The 17268-nt window shown below is 40.9% G+C and overlaps 1 protein-coding gene across 9 annotated transcripts in view; it reads left to right on the top strand.

The window, feature by feature from the left end:
* The window catches only part of OSBPL7 (oxysterol binding protein like 7), a 48155-nt gene that overhangs the window by 10214 nt on the left and 20673 nt on the right, over positions 1–17268 (top strand). For 3 of the 9 annotated variants that reach the window (XR_013537569.1, XR_012088622.2, XM_073004317.2), the window contains exons 2-10: positions 7776–7984; positions 8331–8453; positions 11296–11349; positions 11717–11830; positions 12897–13007; positions 13883–14009; positions 15339–15442; positions 15677–15769; positions 17093–17225. Coding sequence is in view for 7 of the 9 variants with exons in the window: in XM_073004317.2 (XP_072860418.2) it covers positions 7886–7984; positions 8331–8453; positions 11296–11349; positions 11717–11830; positions 12897–13007; positions 13883–14009; positions 15339–15442; positions 15677–15769; positions 17093–17225 (958 nt within the window). In the remaining 2 variants the exon portion in view is untranslated. Of the gene's footprint in view, positions 1–5309; positions 5619–6039; positions 6429–7775; positions 7985–8330; positions 8454–11295; positions 11350–11716; positions 11831–12896; positions 13008–13882; positions 14010–15338; positions 15443–15676; positions 15770–17092; positions 17226–17268 lie in introns of those variants that run through there. The other 6 variants (XM_073004320.2, XM_078377935.1, XM_078377936.1 and 3 more) reach the window with 6 other exon arrangements.

Below are 17268 nucleotides of genomic sequence, written 5' to 3'. Positions count from 1 at the left end.
ATGCAAGAGGATGACACCTTTGGAGAGCTTTCCTCAACATTTTTCCTTAATTTTTTGCCTCAACTTCGTCAATAAAGCACAGTAATATTTTGCATTGATGGTTGAACCCTATTGGAGGTAGTCCACCAGCAGAACTCCCGTCTTATCCCAAAAAAATGTTGCCATTTGCTTCTGCATCGACCTTTGCACTCGGAACTTCTTTGGCCTGGGGACACCACTGTGCCTCCATTCCTTAGACTGTTCCTTTGTCTCAGGATCATAACAGTAGATCCATGTCTGATCACCAGTTACCAGTTTGCCTAGGAAATCTGATTCGTTTCTTGCAAAATGTTCCAAAACAGCCACCAATGACTCCACATATTTCCTCTTTTGTTCGGTTGTCAAAAGTTTGGGGATCCACTTTGCTGCCAGCTGTCTCATTTCCAAGTCATTGTGGATGATGGCATCAACTCTCTCATGGATGATAGTCGGTGTTCCTCCATTATCATATCATGGATGGCTTTCAGATTTGCAGGCACAGAGACAGAAAGAGGCCTTCCACTGGGCTTCTCACTTTCAACACCTAAATAGCCAGTTTAAAAATTGACAACCCAATGTTTGACTGTTGCATATGAAGAGCCACTGTCACTCATAATTTGTGACATATCATCATGGATCTGCTTTACACCTTTCCCTTGGAAAAAACAGGAACTTGATTATGGTCCTATGCTCTTCCACACTGAACTTTTCTGGAGGTGCCACCATATTCACTTTGAACTGGAAAGTGAAAGTTAAGTTAAAATCATAGGTAGTTGCTTTTTGCATCGTTGAATATAGACAAATAGGCCAATATACCCTGCAATTTATAGCTTCCTAGCTCAATTTTTTTCTGGGTAAGGCTCAATACTTATCAGCACCCCCTTGTAACTGCTATACCACACAGTTTCATTTATGGTCATGATGACTGTGGACAATGATGACTGTGGATATGTTAATGCACATATCAAAATCATACAATATAGTCAAATCAGCAACACAAAAATTAACCTTATGGAGTAAAGTTAGGTATTCAGGCTTTTAGGATGTGTACTGTGTACATCAGGATGTGTAGCTTGGTTTTAAAAAATACTTTAAAGATCATCAGTATCAAAGCTGTTTCCTTTACATTTTCAAAGTTTTGTTAACAATTTGAAGAGATGGAAACTCAGACATTGAAAAACATCAAGAATAAAATGGGAGTTTGCTGAGAAATGTATTCCTGCTCTTAGAAGGTGTCTTAGGATTTCAGGGCACCAACAACAACCACCCTTATCTGCATTTCACACCTTAAATTGGTATTCTGTGGAGCTTAGCCTGAGTGGAAAGTCCTTCCAGAGCAGTTATATAGGATCATGCTTTTTGTGGAAGTGTTGCCATTGGGCAGGTGGAGAACAGGCTTTCTTCATAGAGTTTGCTATTTGTACAGTGGAAATCGATGCATGGCCAGCACAATTTTGCATTACTACACTGGTGTGACTTTCTCTTCACCAGAAGCTCAACAGACATAAGACATAAGACATAAGAAATTTATTTGTCATTGCGCTCACAAGTGGGTGCAACGAAATGAGGTGCTCTTCCCCAAGGTAAAACTGGACAACACTACAAAAAAAAGTTAAAATATACACAACTTTCACCATCCAAATATAGATACCCCGTTTTCTCTCAGCAATTAAAATTTCACCAAAAACCTATGGCCCCGCATTTAAACTCAATACTGCACTTGGGTAAAAACTGTTCTTGAATCTGCTTGTCCTTGCTTTCAATACCCTGAATCTCCTTCCTGATGGTAATAGTTTAAAGAGCTGATATCCCGGATGAGAGGAGTCTTTCAGTATGTTAGATATCTTCCTCTTACATCTGTTCTTATACAGTTCTTCCAAAGAGAGGAGTGAACAGCCAATGATGTTTTGGGCCGTCTTGATCGCCCCTTGAATTGCCTTTTTCTCTGCCACTGTGCAGCTCGTGAACCATACACAGAGACAGTAGGATAATATGCTCTCAATCGAACTCTGATAGAAGGTGATTAACAAACTCTCAGTCAATTGTTGCTTTCTAAGAATCCTTAGAAAATACAACCGTTGTTGTGCCTTCCTGATTAACGCAGTGGTGTTTGCACTCCAAGTCAGGTCATTTGTTATGATAGTCCCAAGAAACTTACATTCAACCACCTGTTCCACACAAACTCCATCTGTATACAGTGGCTGAATGTCTGCTCTTTTTTTCCTATAGTCCACTATGAATTCCTTGGTTTTTTGGATGTTAAATAAAAGATTGTTTTTTTTGCACCAGCGGGATAGCTGTAATACCTCGTCCCGATACGCAGACTCATCATCCCCAGAGATAAGTCCTACTAGTGTAGTATCGTCTGCAAATTTGATAATCCTATTACTGGGATGGTTATTGGTGCAATCCGATGAATAAATGGAGGACAATAGTGGACTAAGGACACAGGACACTGGCTATCAAATTTATATTCTCCTGGCAATGGTGTTTAGCACACACTTTATCCTAGTACAAATTCTTATTTTATGCAGCCAGGTATCCGGAGCTGGAGTCCCGGAGGCAGTTCATGTCATTCTGGCAACTCCTGCAACATCGCTGGAACCAGTTGTATTGGCTCTTGCCTTTCCATTGGACTATTTCAGCGATGTGGAGAGGGGGGATTTGCTGCTAGGATAGGATAACAGCCTATCCTCCATATTATTTTACCCAGGCTTTGTGCTCTGGAGAGGACACTCCAGCTTCGCATACAGCCTCGAAGTCCTCCATACAGAGCACGTTACCATAGTCTCTCGAGACTTAAGGATGCCCATGTATCCAGTTCAGGTAGAAAGGATGCATTTAAGATGTGGCTGATGCATGGAATGTTAAGAATTTGGTGAGAGTGTAAACAAGCCATGAGCAAAAAGAAATAAGAGAAAAGATCTGAACTGAAAAGATATCATGAAGAAATAAATTATCTATTATAGCAAGAAACCTAGATGAGACTTGCCTTTGTGCTCTCCTCCTCTTCCAGTGCAAAGTGGATGTTGGATATTTTTTGCTCTGATTTCCACTTAACCATAGTTTAGCGTTGCATCTTAACAACAGTTGGTTTACCAAAATGTGCCTGCTAATTTCAAAACATGCCTGCCTATTCCAGTTAGCCCACTTATACAACTGCTGTGGGGTTTTTTGGAAATCCGTCTGCTTTGTATACCACAATTTGATGCCATTTGTGATGATCATTCTTATTTAAAATGTGTTGTAGCTTAAATATCTCATTTTTGAAACATCATCACCACCACATGTTGTCAAATAAGTTCTGACCTACCGTGAGCCTTTCCAGGGTTTCTAGGTATACAGTATTTTTAAATGGTTTATTGTTCCCTTCTTCTTGGGGAGCTTCCCCAAGGCTACACAGTCTGACTCTTCTTTTAAGGAAGCACAGTGGGGAATCAAACTCCCAACTCTTGACTTTGAAGTCAGATATTGGATTCACTGAACTATCCTTTCCACCTATTGTGGCCTGAGAGTTATACATTCAAATACCATATTATGAGATAACCTGTTTATATAGTTGTTCTTTAAAAGTTTTGTAACAGTTTTTGGATTACGGTCACAATATTATGAGGTTCTGTAGGCTTATGTCTATAGCGAGATGTGCTTGTTAACCACCGTATATGAAGATGAGAAGTAGTAGTAGGTTTGATTAGCCCTTTTTTCCAGCTCTGACTGAAGTTATTCTTGGAACTTTTCCCTCTCACATGATACAGCACTAGAAATTCTAGGAAGCCCTATTAAATTTTCTAGGATTGCTTTCAGTAATTTCCTTGAGTGCTCCTGATTACATTAGAGCAAAAGCCCTAGTTATTGTCCCCCTACAACTTTGTATAGACAAAGCTAGGTGTTCATAGTTTCAGATACTGGAAATTTCAATGAGTAAAAAATTATTGAGGTGAAGTTTTAGCAGGTCAAGGAGATTGAGAAAAATATGTATTAAGTAACAAGAAGAGTGTCCCTGTGTCTTGGTGATCCATAGGTCCCTTCACACTCTGCAGTTCTAGGATTGTTAGAATAAAATCAAGTCTTTCTGAGCAGGGATTTAAATCATAACTCAGTCGGATTTAAATCAAATCTATCCTGCAAAAAGGTAACTTCTCCAAGCGCTGAGTTATATTCAAGTGCAGACAAACAGGCCAGTCTCTGTGCAAAATAATTAATGGACACAAATTGATTATCAAGAATGGCAATAAATAGAAACCTATTTCAGATAATTTTAATATATCTGGACACTCTGCACAAGTTGCCATTCTTGAGAAGTAAAATTACAAGACAAGAATCCAAAGAGAGACCGCTGAGATAAAATATGTATGCATGTTTAAAACCCATCTCAGTGGACTCAGTATAAGCCAAAGTTTGATTATAAAATTACATGATAAAATGTAACATACTGTATTCTGTTGTATCTGCTGAAATTCCCAGCTATCCAACATGTGCCATTGAACAATCGGACAGTTTATATGCCATTTCCTTACTATCCAGCACTGCCACCTCACCAGCCCATTGGTGATTAGAGATACAGTACTTGTTACTGTATTGTTCCTGCTTGTTATCTATGTGTGTGTTCTGTGCCATCAAGTCCAGCTGATTTATAGCAGCTGTAATAAGTTTCAAGGTAAGAGAGTTATTTAAGGAGTGGTTTTACCAGTTCCACTCCCCCAGTCAGTTTCCAGGGGCTAAATGGAAATTTGAACCATATTTTCCAGAGTCCGGTTCCTTATTCTATCCACTACACCTTGCTGGCAATTCTTATTATAATATGAGATTAATTTAGCTATCATTGTCATTGTTTACATACAGAACATTGCTTCCTGAGAGGGGAAGTGAATATCACCAAGGGTTTTAAAGGTCATTGCCAGGTCAACAACCTTTGCCCAAATACAATCTCTAATTTGGGACCATGAATAAATGTATAAATACCGTATTTTTCGCACCATAAGACACACTTTTTCCCCACAAAACAAGGGGGTGGAAAGTCTGTGCATCTTATGGAGCGAAGAAAACAGATTATATTTTCCTGTTTTCTTCTCCTAAAAAATCGGTGCATCTTATGGAGCGAAAAATACGGTATTTGCTGTATAGTCCCACTCTTCTGTTTGAGGAAATGGATTTGTCCACGAAAGCTCTCAGTAAAATATAGCAATGAGTCTTTAAGGTGCCACAACATTTTTGTCATGTTTTTTATTTTCCTTTTGTTTTAACTTGATATGCAAACAATATGTGTCCTAATAGGAACTCTGTTTCTTTAGGCAGGTGAGGTTGTGCTGTGCCAAATATTCATCCAGACTGAGAGACTTGTATTTCTTTTCTATGAAACTGTTTCTGGTCCCCGCACAAAAATACAGAAGGGAATGAAAGACACGAGGCTGGAACCCTGTGCATGTTAACTCCTTTTGAACTCAGTGAGGCTTACAGCTTGGCAAACACACATAGGAGCAGGTTGCAAAGAGAGATCCTGTTTACCAAGGGAGGGGAGATGCAAAACAAGTGTGGAAGAGCAGTTTATCCAAAGCTGCAGCAGTTGGTGGTGGTGGTGCTGAGCATTGGCAAATAAGCAGGTGAGCTTAGTAGAGAAGGGCATGTTGCAGAGGTGGGATTGGGGAAGATGGATCAGTCCAGGCACCAGCCAGGCATCCTTTTACTGGAGAAGTGGGAGGTGGGATCTGTTGTAATGACTGTATTGTGATATTTATTCAATTTTATTCCCTTCCTCCAATTTATTTTCTGTCTTATTGTGAAAACACCCGTCTCCTGACGTAGAGGGCTTGTTTGCTAAATTCTGCAATAGGGGAAGGGAAGTTTGAATGTTGCTGTCAGATAAAACATTTCAAATTAGAAAGGATCTGCATAAATGTACTTGTTTGGCAGTGCTTTGTTCTCTCTGTGCAATTAGAATTGTTCTGTGGAGTCAGGGTAGACGAGAAGGGGTGAATTTGGAAACAAGGTTGGGAGGAGAGGAGGGTGTCCTGAAAATTTATCTTTTGGGAGTTGGAACTAAACTTTGATATATTAGCTGTGTATAGCTCAGAGCAGAAGGGATCCCTCAAATTCCTGATACCATTATCAAACTAATAAGAATCTGAATGACAAATGCAAATGCCTTCTAGATGTTGTTAAACTGACATTCCCATTATCTCTCACCATGGACTGTACTTGGAGTTCCATATATTCCCTGACCCAGTAGAATTTCCAAGTTTCCAAAGGTTCAGAAATGTGATGGGTGGAGCCTGGGAACTTAAAGCAGTACTGGGAGTGTAGCTTGAAAGGATGGGCTGGAGCCTAGCAGTAGTACCCATGAGAACTGATGGATTGTCAGCCCCTGGCCAGATGAGGGAAGAAACTGATGGACAATTCACCAGAAGAAGAAAGTAACAAAAACTCTTGAATCAAGCAGAATGGAATTTCCCTCTGTTCCTAGCTACTAATTTTAAGATACGGCACTTCTCCCTGCAGTCCCTCAAAAAATGATGAAAGCGGTACTTTCCTACATGCTTACTTGAGAATGAATCTAAATTATCTTTGTGTGATTTACTTCTGAGTAAACCTGCAAAGGATTGTCCTTGCAAAACATGAAAACAAGATAAAGAATTGGCTACATGGTCTGCTTGAAATCCCCACCCCATAGTGTTTGGAAAAGTGGCTTTGATATATATTTTTTCTGTGTAGATCCCAGTTTTTGCTAGGGATTTTGGTTGATCTGTGCAATTATTCTGGGATAGATCAAAATTAATTAAGTTGGGGGCAAGGAATTTATGCGCTTACACAAAAAACGAAAACCTAGTTGAGTAATCAGTTGTTTTCCTGCAGAGGAGGCAGTTAAAATGAGGCTGAACTGATAGTTAATAGAAAACTGCTCCCTTTTAGTAGGAGAACATTCTCTCTGAACCTTCCCTTGTTTTCTAGTTTCTTAACAGTTGGCAGAAATCTCACAGAAGGGCTTTAATTTTTTCTGCAACATGGACCAGACTTTTTAACAAGTTATTTTTTAAAATAAAAACCACAGGGGGAAAAGCTGAGTTTTCCAGGATTGTGAAGATTCTTAACAGGGCTGACACTGCTGTTAAATAGCAATGTAGAAACCTCAGGCAGCAGATTTGGGCTGCCATGATAGGGTAGCAAATGATTAACTATTTGATTTATCATTATTATATTTTTACTGTGAGGAAAATGAAAACTAGTAGGCAATTTACCTTGATTTTTGATGTGGAGTGTACCGTTCCTTGGTCTGCCTCAGGAAACAAAATATCCTGATCTGATCTTCATTTGTAATAATTTATAAGCACACATACATACAGATATAATGAACTGAGAACTCCCTTTTCCTAAAAATAAACAGCCACTGTGTCATCGGTGAAAATAGTCACGGAACAGAAATAAAAAGCTGAGAGAACAGCCAAATCCAGCTTTTATTTCCAAACTAAAATGTAGGTCAGTTGTTCTGAGCTTTATTCCTTATGTCTCTTCTTTTCAAGCTAATAATGTGGTTGTCACAAGGGTCTCCCAGATGCTTTTAAACTATTCCTCAGTGGAAAAACCTTGGGAAAGGTTGGGACCACAGTTCTCAGAATCCTTCAGTCTGCATGGCCATGCTAGCCAAAGTGTTTGAGGAGTTGTAGTCCAAAAAGGTAACATGCTAAATGATTTAAAATCTTGAGTTAATAACCAACTCACCTGTGTTTCTCTGTCTCTCTCCCTTTGTCTCCCTTCTCTTACAGCCAGCCTTCTTAATGTGATGCTCTGGACATGAAAACAAAGTTTTGACTGAAAGGGGCATCTCTGAGAATTCTCTGGCATCCAGAGGGCAAGAGAGGTGGCCTCTGTAGAAATGGGTAGCCATGAGAAAGATCCGTCTTCTCCAAAAAGGGCACCACCCCCTTCCCGGTCCAACAGCACCGTGTCTTCCAAACACAGCATTGCTCGGCAGGTGTGATTTCTCCCCACAGTGTAATCCCTTAATTAATCCCCTCATGTCCCTGGGATAGTGCCCTAGCTGGAAGCACCATTTGAAAGTAATCAATGGGTATTTCCCGGAGATTGGGTGGGTGGGCCTTTTCTGGACTACAACTCCCAGAATGCTCTAGTTAAGCATGGCCAGCAGCCATGTAGCCTAGGTAATTGTGGGAGTTGTGTCTTAAAATGCAAGCTTTCCTATCTCTGCTGCTTTCCTTTTGATAATCATTTGGGGTTATAGCAGGACACAGATTCATCCAGAGATTACACTTTGGCAAAAGCTTCTTCTCTGTGTTATTGTTGGTTCATTTGGATTTTAGGGCTCAGAAAGCTGGGAGGTGGTGGATGAGCTGCGGATCCAAAGTGGGGGTGTCCAGGAAATGGAGAGGCAGGAGGGCTACCTACTGAAGAAACGAAAATGGCCCCTGAAAGGGTGGCATAAGGTGAGAGATCTGGATATGTGAAGCATTGCTGTAGGGTCTGGCTTCCTTTGTGTGGTGGTGCTGATGAGGGTGCTGCCACCTTTGCATGTGTTGGCTTTCTATTGTTCTGAATTGTCCCATCCTTTTCAGCAGGTCTGAATGTCAATCATATGAACCAGTGCATTCATGCAAATGTTGGCCAAACCTGCTGAGCTTTTTGCTCCCCCGGATTTGGGACAGTGAGAGGCATATGGAAAGGGATTCCTAAACAGAGGTGACAGTGGGTTTTCGCAAACCTTCCTCCTATGGTGCTCGATTTCCTTGTTAAAAAAGCCCATGATGTGGCAGGGAAGGAATCTTCACTAGGCACAAACCATGTGGTCTGCAGTATATCTGTTGGAGTACATGTAAACCCCAGCCAAATAACATTTCCCATCTCTACTGTAGTCACCTGGGGGCATTAACTGTCTGTCTGTATTTTTCTCCATTAAAGAAAGTTCACATGGAAAAGACTTGGAGGGGAGAAAGAAATCTGTGGAAATGCACTTGATATGTCTGCCTATTTTCATCCACATTCTCATGTCTCTTAAACTCAGTTTGATCCCACTTTTAGACCTCAGTGAGCCATGAAACAGATCAGATGACACTGGGCCAGAAACACTCTCTGGGGGTAATACGTGTCACAGACTTGTGAAAATAAAGCAACAAGTATAATAGACATATATGAATCAGTTTTATTTACATCCCATCTTCCTCCCAATGAAAGGATTCTTGGCAACTTTCAAAATATTTAAAAGACAAATGCAGCTAAAAAGACAAGGAAATACAATATTAAAAAGTAGTTAAACGTATTGTATTAAAACAGCCAATGGGCAGAATTCTGTTGTGTAGCTTTACACCAGCATTACCCAGACTAGGCTCTGAAAATATTTAATTTAAATTAATAAACAATTTAATCCCCCATTTCTAGGTTCTGAGGCTCCTTAGGGCTCCCATTTGCCTTGGGAACCCTTGGGATTCAGGGATAAACCTTTAGTAGTTAAAAAAGATCACTGCCAGATTGCTGGCAGCAGTCCTGATCACAGCAGTAGAAATTTGGAAGCCAGTTTTTATTTACTATTAAAAGCTCCCCCCTGCATCTCAAGGCTCCTAAAGGCTTCCTAGGCCAAAAGAGAGCCCTAAGGAACCTCAGAACCTGCAGAGAGGGAACTGGAAACATTTAATTAATTTTAATTACATGCCTCTGGTGCCTGATCCAGGTTACAGCAGTGTTACATTATGCAACTGTATTTTGCCCACTGAGCAATAGAATAGAGTTTAAAATAGATTGAAAATACAGTAGGAAAAAAAGGGGGAGAAGGGTATGGCATTCCCTGTTGAAGCCCCTTCCTTGACAAAGTGTTACAAAGCCTTACACTTGACAAAGTATTACAAAGTCTTTGCAGAGATGGGGACTCAAGTCATGGGATTTGCTGTCAATTCGGACTTAAGTCGCACTGGCAGCTTGATTCAGGTGACTCAGACTCGACTTGTGACTCGGAACCTAGCCACTTCCTCTCTTTTTTTCTGGGGGGAAAAGCTTGTTTTTAATAGGGAGTCAGACTTGGGGCTTGGTACCAAAGACTCAGACTTGGGACTCAGATCCAAAGACTTGCCAACATACAGTGGTGCCTCGTATAGCGAGGTTAATCTGTTCCGGATTAACTTTCGCTATAGTGAAACATCGCTGAACGGATCAGAAAAACCCAAATGGGCCAAAAACTCACCGTTCAGCGATGCTTCCTATGGCCGGCAGCCATTTTCGCGCCCTCGTTAAGCGAGGGGAGGGTGCGAAAACGCTACGCGCGGCCATTTCGGGGCCTCCAGCGGCCATTTTGTCCGCCAAACAGCTGATCGTCGGGGCTTCGTTTTGCGAAGATCGGTAAGCGAAACGCTTGCCGATCTTCGCAAAGCGAGTTTCGCCCTATCTAAACGTCGTTGAGCGATCGCATTAGCGATCCCAAAAAAGGGATCGCTATGCGATTTCGTCGTTGTACGGTGCGCTCGTTAAGCGAGGCACCACTGTACCTGTTTGCCTGATTGCAGAAGGACAGTCAAAAGGGAACAATTTTGCTTCCCTTGGGAGGAGATGCCTCTGGTTGGGAGCAGCAACCAAAAAGGCCCTCTCGTGACCTCACCAGATACAGTATACTATGGGGATAGTTGGACTAAGAGAAGGGCTCCCTCCGAAGATACCCAGGGAGGTTCAATGAGTCTGAATCTAAATCATTAGGGCTTTCTAGCTTATAAGCAGCACGTTGAATTGTGCCTATAAATAGATTGATAGCTGGTGAAGCTGTTGTCCCTGTAACTAATTGTAGTTTACAGTCTGGCTGCAACATCTTGGACCCACTGAAGTTTTTGAATGCCCTCCAAAAGCTGCCCCATGTCAAATTCATTATAAAAATACAAATGGGGTGTAACCTTATAATGTATGCGACTTTTACACTCAGTAGAGGACAGACGGGATAGGAATATAGCTAATTAACTAATGAGTTTGTAACATGCAGGATCCAATTCCCATCCCTCAAACTTTAACAAACTATTTGGACACTCTTCTTTCATGTTGTAGGATTATGCTAAATTTATGTTATGCTAAATACCGTAAATTATATTGTTATAAGTTATTATGTTCATAATAGCCAGCAGGTCTGAGATTTGGCCAGCCAGCTTTTTCAGGGAATGAGTTTATTTTATTATTTTATTTAATTTATTTTATTTATATCCCGCCTATCTAGCCACTGCCTGCTCAGTTTCATTCAGACCAATTATTTGTGGTTGTTTGTGACTATTTTCTTTCCTTCCTCTGCTTTGTTTCTCTAAGCGTTACTTTGTTTTGGAAGATGGGATCCTGAAGTATGCTACAACACGTCAAGATGTAAGTTTTCTCTGGGGGATACCTGAAATGCAATGTAATAAGACCAGAACATGGGTTGTAGTAAGGCTACCCACCTTCTTGGGACTAGAATTCCCAGACTCCCCTAGCCAGTATAGTAATTAGCTTGGGAAAGTTCCTTTCTCTTTTCATTTCTCTAAGTTGTGAGCTAAATAAAGTAGCTTTTCCAAACTGTCAGTGTAGAGTGGCTGAATTTTGCTAAACAGAAATCCAGGAGCTGAAGTAGTCGAAGGAGGACAGTTCAGATGAACAAGAAACACTAATCAAATAAGACAGAACTAAAAAGGAAAATAAATCTACCATAGTTCTTTCCCCAACGTGAGTCTTGTCTGTGGCTTTTCCCTCCTAGGTCTTGAAGGGGAAGCTGCATGGCTCCATCGATGTCCGTCTGTCAGTCATGTCGGTCAATAAGAAGGCCCAACGTGTGGACCTTGATACAGAAGATAATATTTATCATCTTAAGGTAATTGAAGCAAAACAGAGGCTATTAGGGGGATGGGATAAGACTGAACAAGTAACATAGCCAAATGGAACATACATTAGAGAGAGAAGAAAGGGGTGATGGTGGGAAAATAATAGTAATTGGAGTCATGAGTTTGAAGGCCAACCTGTCATTTATCTATGGATATGTTACTGACACTAGAGCTGTGTTAGCCCAGTCTGGGAAATAGGAGAACAAGGTTTAGGATGGGTGCAAACGTGGATGACATGTGCAATAAAGCTATCAATGGCTGCTAGTTATGATGGCTCTATATTCCCTCTGGTATTGACAGCAGGGAGCTCATATATATATATAGTTCTTTCCCCAATATATATTGGGGAAAGAACTATGGTAGATTTATATATATGAACTCCCTGCTGTCAATACCAGAGGGAATATAGAGCCATACTGTATATGCCCAAAGGTGAAATTATATCTAGTTGGCCATTATGAGAACAGCACACTGGACCAGATAGGCCAGTGGTGTGACCCAGTATGGCTACCCTTATGGCCATTCTTATGATGAGATGAAGGTCCCGATCTGACATGTGATATCCAAAAGCAAATTTGCACTTGGATGCTTGCTGTTCTGGTTATGCAGATTGCTGAGCATAAGAAACAAGGCAGTGGTTTGGACTGCACATGTAACGTTCTGGATTAGAATAAGATCCTGTTTATTAGCTGGCTAGACTCTGATCCAGTTTTGTTCCTTTGAATCCCAGCTGACCAACAAGCAGCAGGAAACATTCACAGGGCAAGGGTTTATATGAGCATGTGTCCTCCAGCCTGTGTTGTTTGCATTCATTGTCATAAACAATATTTTGATTTCAGCACATGTTTTCCTGGCACTTCCCAAAGAAAATGATAAATTGAATTTCATACATGCTGTTATGTGTCAGTGTCTTCAAGTGACAGACAGGCTTGTTAAAGTGTGCAAGTCCTCACTTACAGGCTTTTGTTGTGTGTTTTTTTTCCTGCTTCTACCCAGAGCCTGATAATTTTGTAAGGAAGCACTGAACTCAGTGGCCTTGGGCTTTTTCTGTTCTAGATAAAATCTCAAGAACTTTTCAATAATTGGGTAGCAAAGCTGTGTGCACACCGCCAAGCAGAGAGGTTTCCAACTGGAGGCCAAGGTGGGAGGGCTTCCCATCCTGCACAGGTGAGTCAGAAGGAATTTCTTTGTACCATAAAAGAAACTGCAGGTTATATTATTACTATCTATTTATCAGTTACAAGTGTATGCTGTCTTTAAGGCTACACATTTGGCTATCATCCTTCCTCATTCCTTTCACAAAACAACCCTGTGAGGGTGGGTCAGGCTGAGAGAAAGTGATGACCCAAGAGAACACACTGAGTTTTGTCGCCAAGCAATAATTAGAACCCAGGTCTTCTGAATCTCAGTCCAACATTGTACCCCAGAGGTGGATTCACATAGCTGTTCCTGAGATCCTCAGACTTCCCTGTCTTCCTTTCTGTTTCCTAGCAAAAAAAAGGTGAATTGCAGCTCCTGGAAACCTTTAAAAATGAAAATTAACCCTTTTAAATAGGCCGCAGGTCTCCCTATACTATTTAATACCTCAGTGTGAGAGGTTTTTGAAACTGGAAGTGAATACCCCTCAATTTCTCATTTCATTTTTTTGCATTTAAGTAGCATTTACATGGCCTGTGTAGACCTAGGATAGTCCTAATACATTTTTTAAAAATATTGTTTTAGAATAATGTGTGTCCCCCTCCCCTTTGATTTTTTTTTAATTTTGTAGTGAGGAAAAAAAATCTGTTCTGGCTGGGAGTTCATGACTTGTCCTTTATGACAAGGGAGCTCCCTTGGCGGCTCTTGTGGAGGTAGGCATGTCCCTCCAGGATCTCCATGGTATTTCATGTCTACAAAAGACTTTTCTGAGACTTCCAAGATGTGCTGGCATTCCCTTGAAAGATTGGAGAGGCCCCTCCAGTAGCCTTGAAAGTGAATTGAACTCCTAGAATCCTTTGCTCAAAACTTCCATTCTTTCTATACCATCTTGCCTCATTTTGCAGGCCTGTGGATCACGGCACCGTATTCTGACGTCAGAAAGTGCCCCCGCCTTGTCTTACCTTGGCAGTCACCGAGACAAGGTGAACTCATGGCTGAGTGACAGCAAAAGCTTGGACAGGTGCTCAGCAGGTGAGAGGATATCTTTTTACTACCCATCTAGAAGCACTTTCCTAACTGCCTGCCAAGCCAGTTCCCTCCCCTCCTCCAATCCTCTGTTCCAGACCTGCTAGCTTCATTCACCACAGTGGCAGCCTCTACTGTTCTGAATTGTCTTGTTTATCTCTGAATCTGTGATTCCTCCTGTACTTTTATAAAGTGATGAGACAAGTTGCAGCCAGTTAGTTTGAAGGCTGTTTCCTGGCTGGGGAAAGTCATCTAGTAGAGGTGAGTGCAGCTGTTAAATGTGTCATGGATGGGGATGCACCAGTTGTCATTTGCAGGCCAGCTTTCACAGGCAAAGCAAGAGGGTCCATGTTTACAGGTTTGGACCATGATCCTCTGCTTTTGTTATGTATGTATGCCAATGTGCCCATCTATTCTGACAGAACAGATGGCAGGAAAACTCATGTTCATGCCCTCTCCACTCAGGTCTTAGTGAGCCTGGCAACAAATCAGGTCTGAATGAGAGTCTGGTCAAAACTGGATCCAGATGTTTGGGAGTACAGGTCATCCATCTTTCTCATGTCTATCCTCAGTACTTTATCTTCCAGATCCCTGGAAGCAGTTGCAGATCTTAGAAATAACACCATCAAGAACTACAAAAATGGCAGTATTAGGAAGAGCATACATACTGTGCTGATATTTAACAGATACTTAGGTTTTTGGTTAAAACTTGTATCTGTTATTTACCAGTCAATGTTTTTATAATGTTGATTGTGCTTGGTGTTTCATTATCATTATTATTATCATCATCATCATAGAGAAATTCCACACAATATTATAAGCAGTTGCAGATTTCAGAAATAATGTCATAAGAGCTACAAAAAATAGCAATATTAGGAACAGCATACTAATACACACTACATCTAGCATATACACTAAACTTAACAGATAATTAGGTTTTTGTTTAAAATTTGTTATATACGTAATACCAATCAATGTTTTTATATTTTTGATTATGCCTGTTATTTTTGAACAATAATAGTAATACTAGCCATTAAATTAATTCTGACTTAGGGTGACCCTTTTCAAAGTTTTCTAGGTAGAGGGTACTTAGAAATTATATGCCCTTCTTCTGGGGTCATCCTGGGACTGTGCGTTTGTCCAAGGCAATGCATAGTGGGAAACTGAACTCCCAACCTCTGGCCCCACAACCAGATACCTGACTTAGCAAACAGGAAGTCCTGCCTCCTGACTTCCTGTTCTTTTCCTGTTTTGTTTAGCTGTAGAATCACCCCCTGGTGTGCAACATTTCTCTGCCTCTTTCCATGTGACATTTGGTTTTCTTTCCCCACCCAGAGCTCACAGAATGTCAGGGAAAGCTTCAAGAGCTCAACCACATGCTACAGAGTTTGGAATCTCTGCACCGCATTCCTTCTGCCCCCCTCATCTCCAATAGTCAGGTAGGTACAGTGGTGGGGCAGCAACATTCTCTCTGCATGAAAACTCCTGAACATTGTTATTGTCACCAATTCCATGGATGCTTCAGTAACACATATTCTTCTGTCCACATGGTTAAGATAAATTTGCATGGCCAAGTACCACTTCTACAACAATTGCAAACTCAAAGTGTACAGGAATTTGTAGTTTCACTTGCAATAAACCTTAACTAATATTTTTTTTTCTTGGTTTTGCAGACCTCAACAAGCACTGAGAGGCCCAGAAAGGGGAAAAGATCCACCCGAATCTGGTGCACGCAGAGTTTTGCAAAGGATGACACTATTGGCAGGGTAAGTTGATTTGGTCTACGTGGTGATGTAGAGAGGGTATGTATTTGAAAATAACTGCTTACAAATACTTGGCTGCTTCTGACTCCTTTTTTCCAATAACTATCTTCATGTGAGAGAACTTCAATTCTGTAGTATGACTACATTGCTTAGTTACTTTTATAGCTACAGGAATTTGACCTTACTAAATGGTGGAAGAGGAATATTACTTGATGTGAGCACTGTCTGGTGCTATACATTGTGCAGCTGCATTCAAATCTTTCTTGAGTGACTAAAAGTAACAGTTCAAATTATTTATGACCAATACAGAAAGTTACTTTTAAAGGTACTAGTTGTAATGGTAACTCACTACTTAGCAGTGAGGCTTCTGGCCTGTAGTTACAAATAACTACTTTAAAAATAACTTTGCATATTAAATTCCATCTGCTGATTTATTTTATTTTACTGTATTATATTTTAATTAATTTAGCTTATGGTGTGTATACTGTTACTTTATTATTAATTTGTGCACTTCACAAAATTGAGATCCAAAAAGATGAGACTTTATTCTGTTTACTAGCTGAGCACATACTGAAATTAGATATGTAATATACAGCATCACAGTATCTAGAACTGAAGTATATTGTAGCACCTTACCTTACAGTGAGACCAGTAGAGCACGTGTAGGTAACACACACAGACAGCGCAGGGGCCCAAATGGGAACTAACAGCTGGAGCCCCTCAGTACTTTTCACCATAAACATTTTTCATTGTTCTTGTATTCTGAGAGCTTCTCATCCCCACCCCCCCCAAATGTTTTTTTCGCTGTTTGAATGATATTTTCGCCAACGAGTGATGCAAGGTTTTTTCAGTTTTTTAAAAAAAAATATTTGAAAATGAAAGAGTCTGGAAATGGGTGTTGTATGTATGGTGCTCAAAAGTTCAGGAATGGGTGTTTGTAATCCTTGGATCTCTGGAGCTTGCCTGCCCCTGCAATAGGGCATATGATTGCTCAGCATCAGGAATCTTATTATGCCCATAAAACGGCTTTTTGGCTTGGTTTGGCTTGCCTTGGTTTTGTAAGTAACTTTCCAGTCTATACATGAACTTCCCAGTGGCCCATTTTGTGCTGTTAGAGAGGTGGGCACTGAGCACTGGAAGCTTCGCCTGATATCCTGTGAGTTCCATCATAAGGAAAGGGGCAGAGGAATGCTGCACCTGAGTGGCTGATTTTTGCCTCTGAGGCAGAAGAGAGGGACACTTTATGTAAGGTGGAGTTTGGTGAGGGGAAATGTATGATTTGGAAGTTGTTCTGTTGGATGTCTAAACTCAAGTGCTTTCTCCTAGCAGGTGGGGCGGCTACATGGCTCTGTGCCCAACCTTTCAAGATACCTGGAATCCTGTCAGAATCCAGCCATCTTCAGCCTCCCTCCAGAATATAGCCAGCTGCAGCGAAGTTTCTGGATCTTGGCTCAGAAAGGTGTGCTTGTGCCCGACATTCATTGACTGTTAGCCCTGCAGCA

The sequence above is a fragment of the Pogona vitticeps genome, chromosome 6, assembly GCF_051106095.1.
Source record: "Pogona vitticeps strain Pit_001003342236 chromosome 6, PviZW2.1, whole genome shotgun sequence".
NCBI lineage: Eukaryota > Metazoa > Chordata > Lepidosauria > Squamata > Agamidae > Pogona > Pogona vitticeps.
Note: the sequence above shows the minus strand (reverse complement) of the source record. Positions and strands in the feature narration are given on the sequence as shown.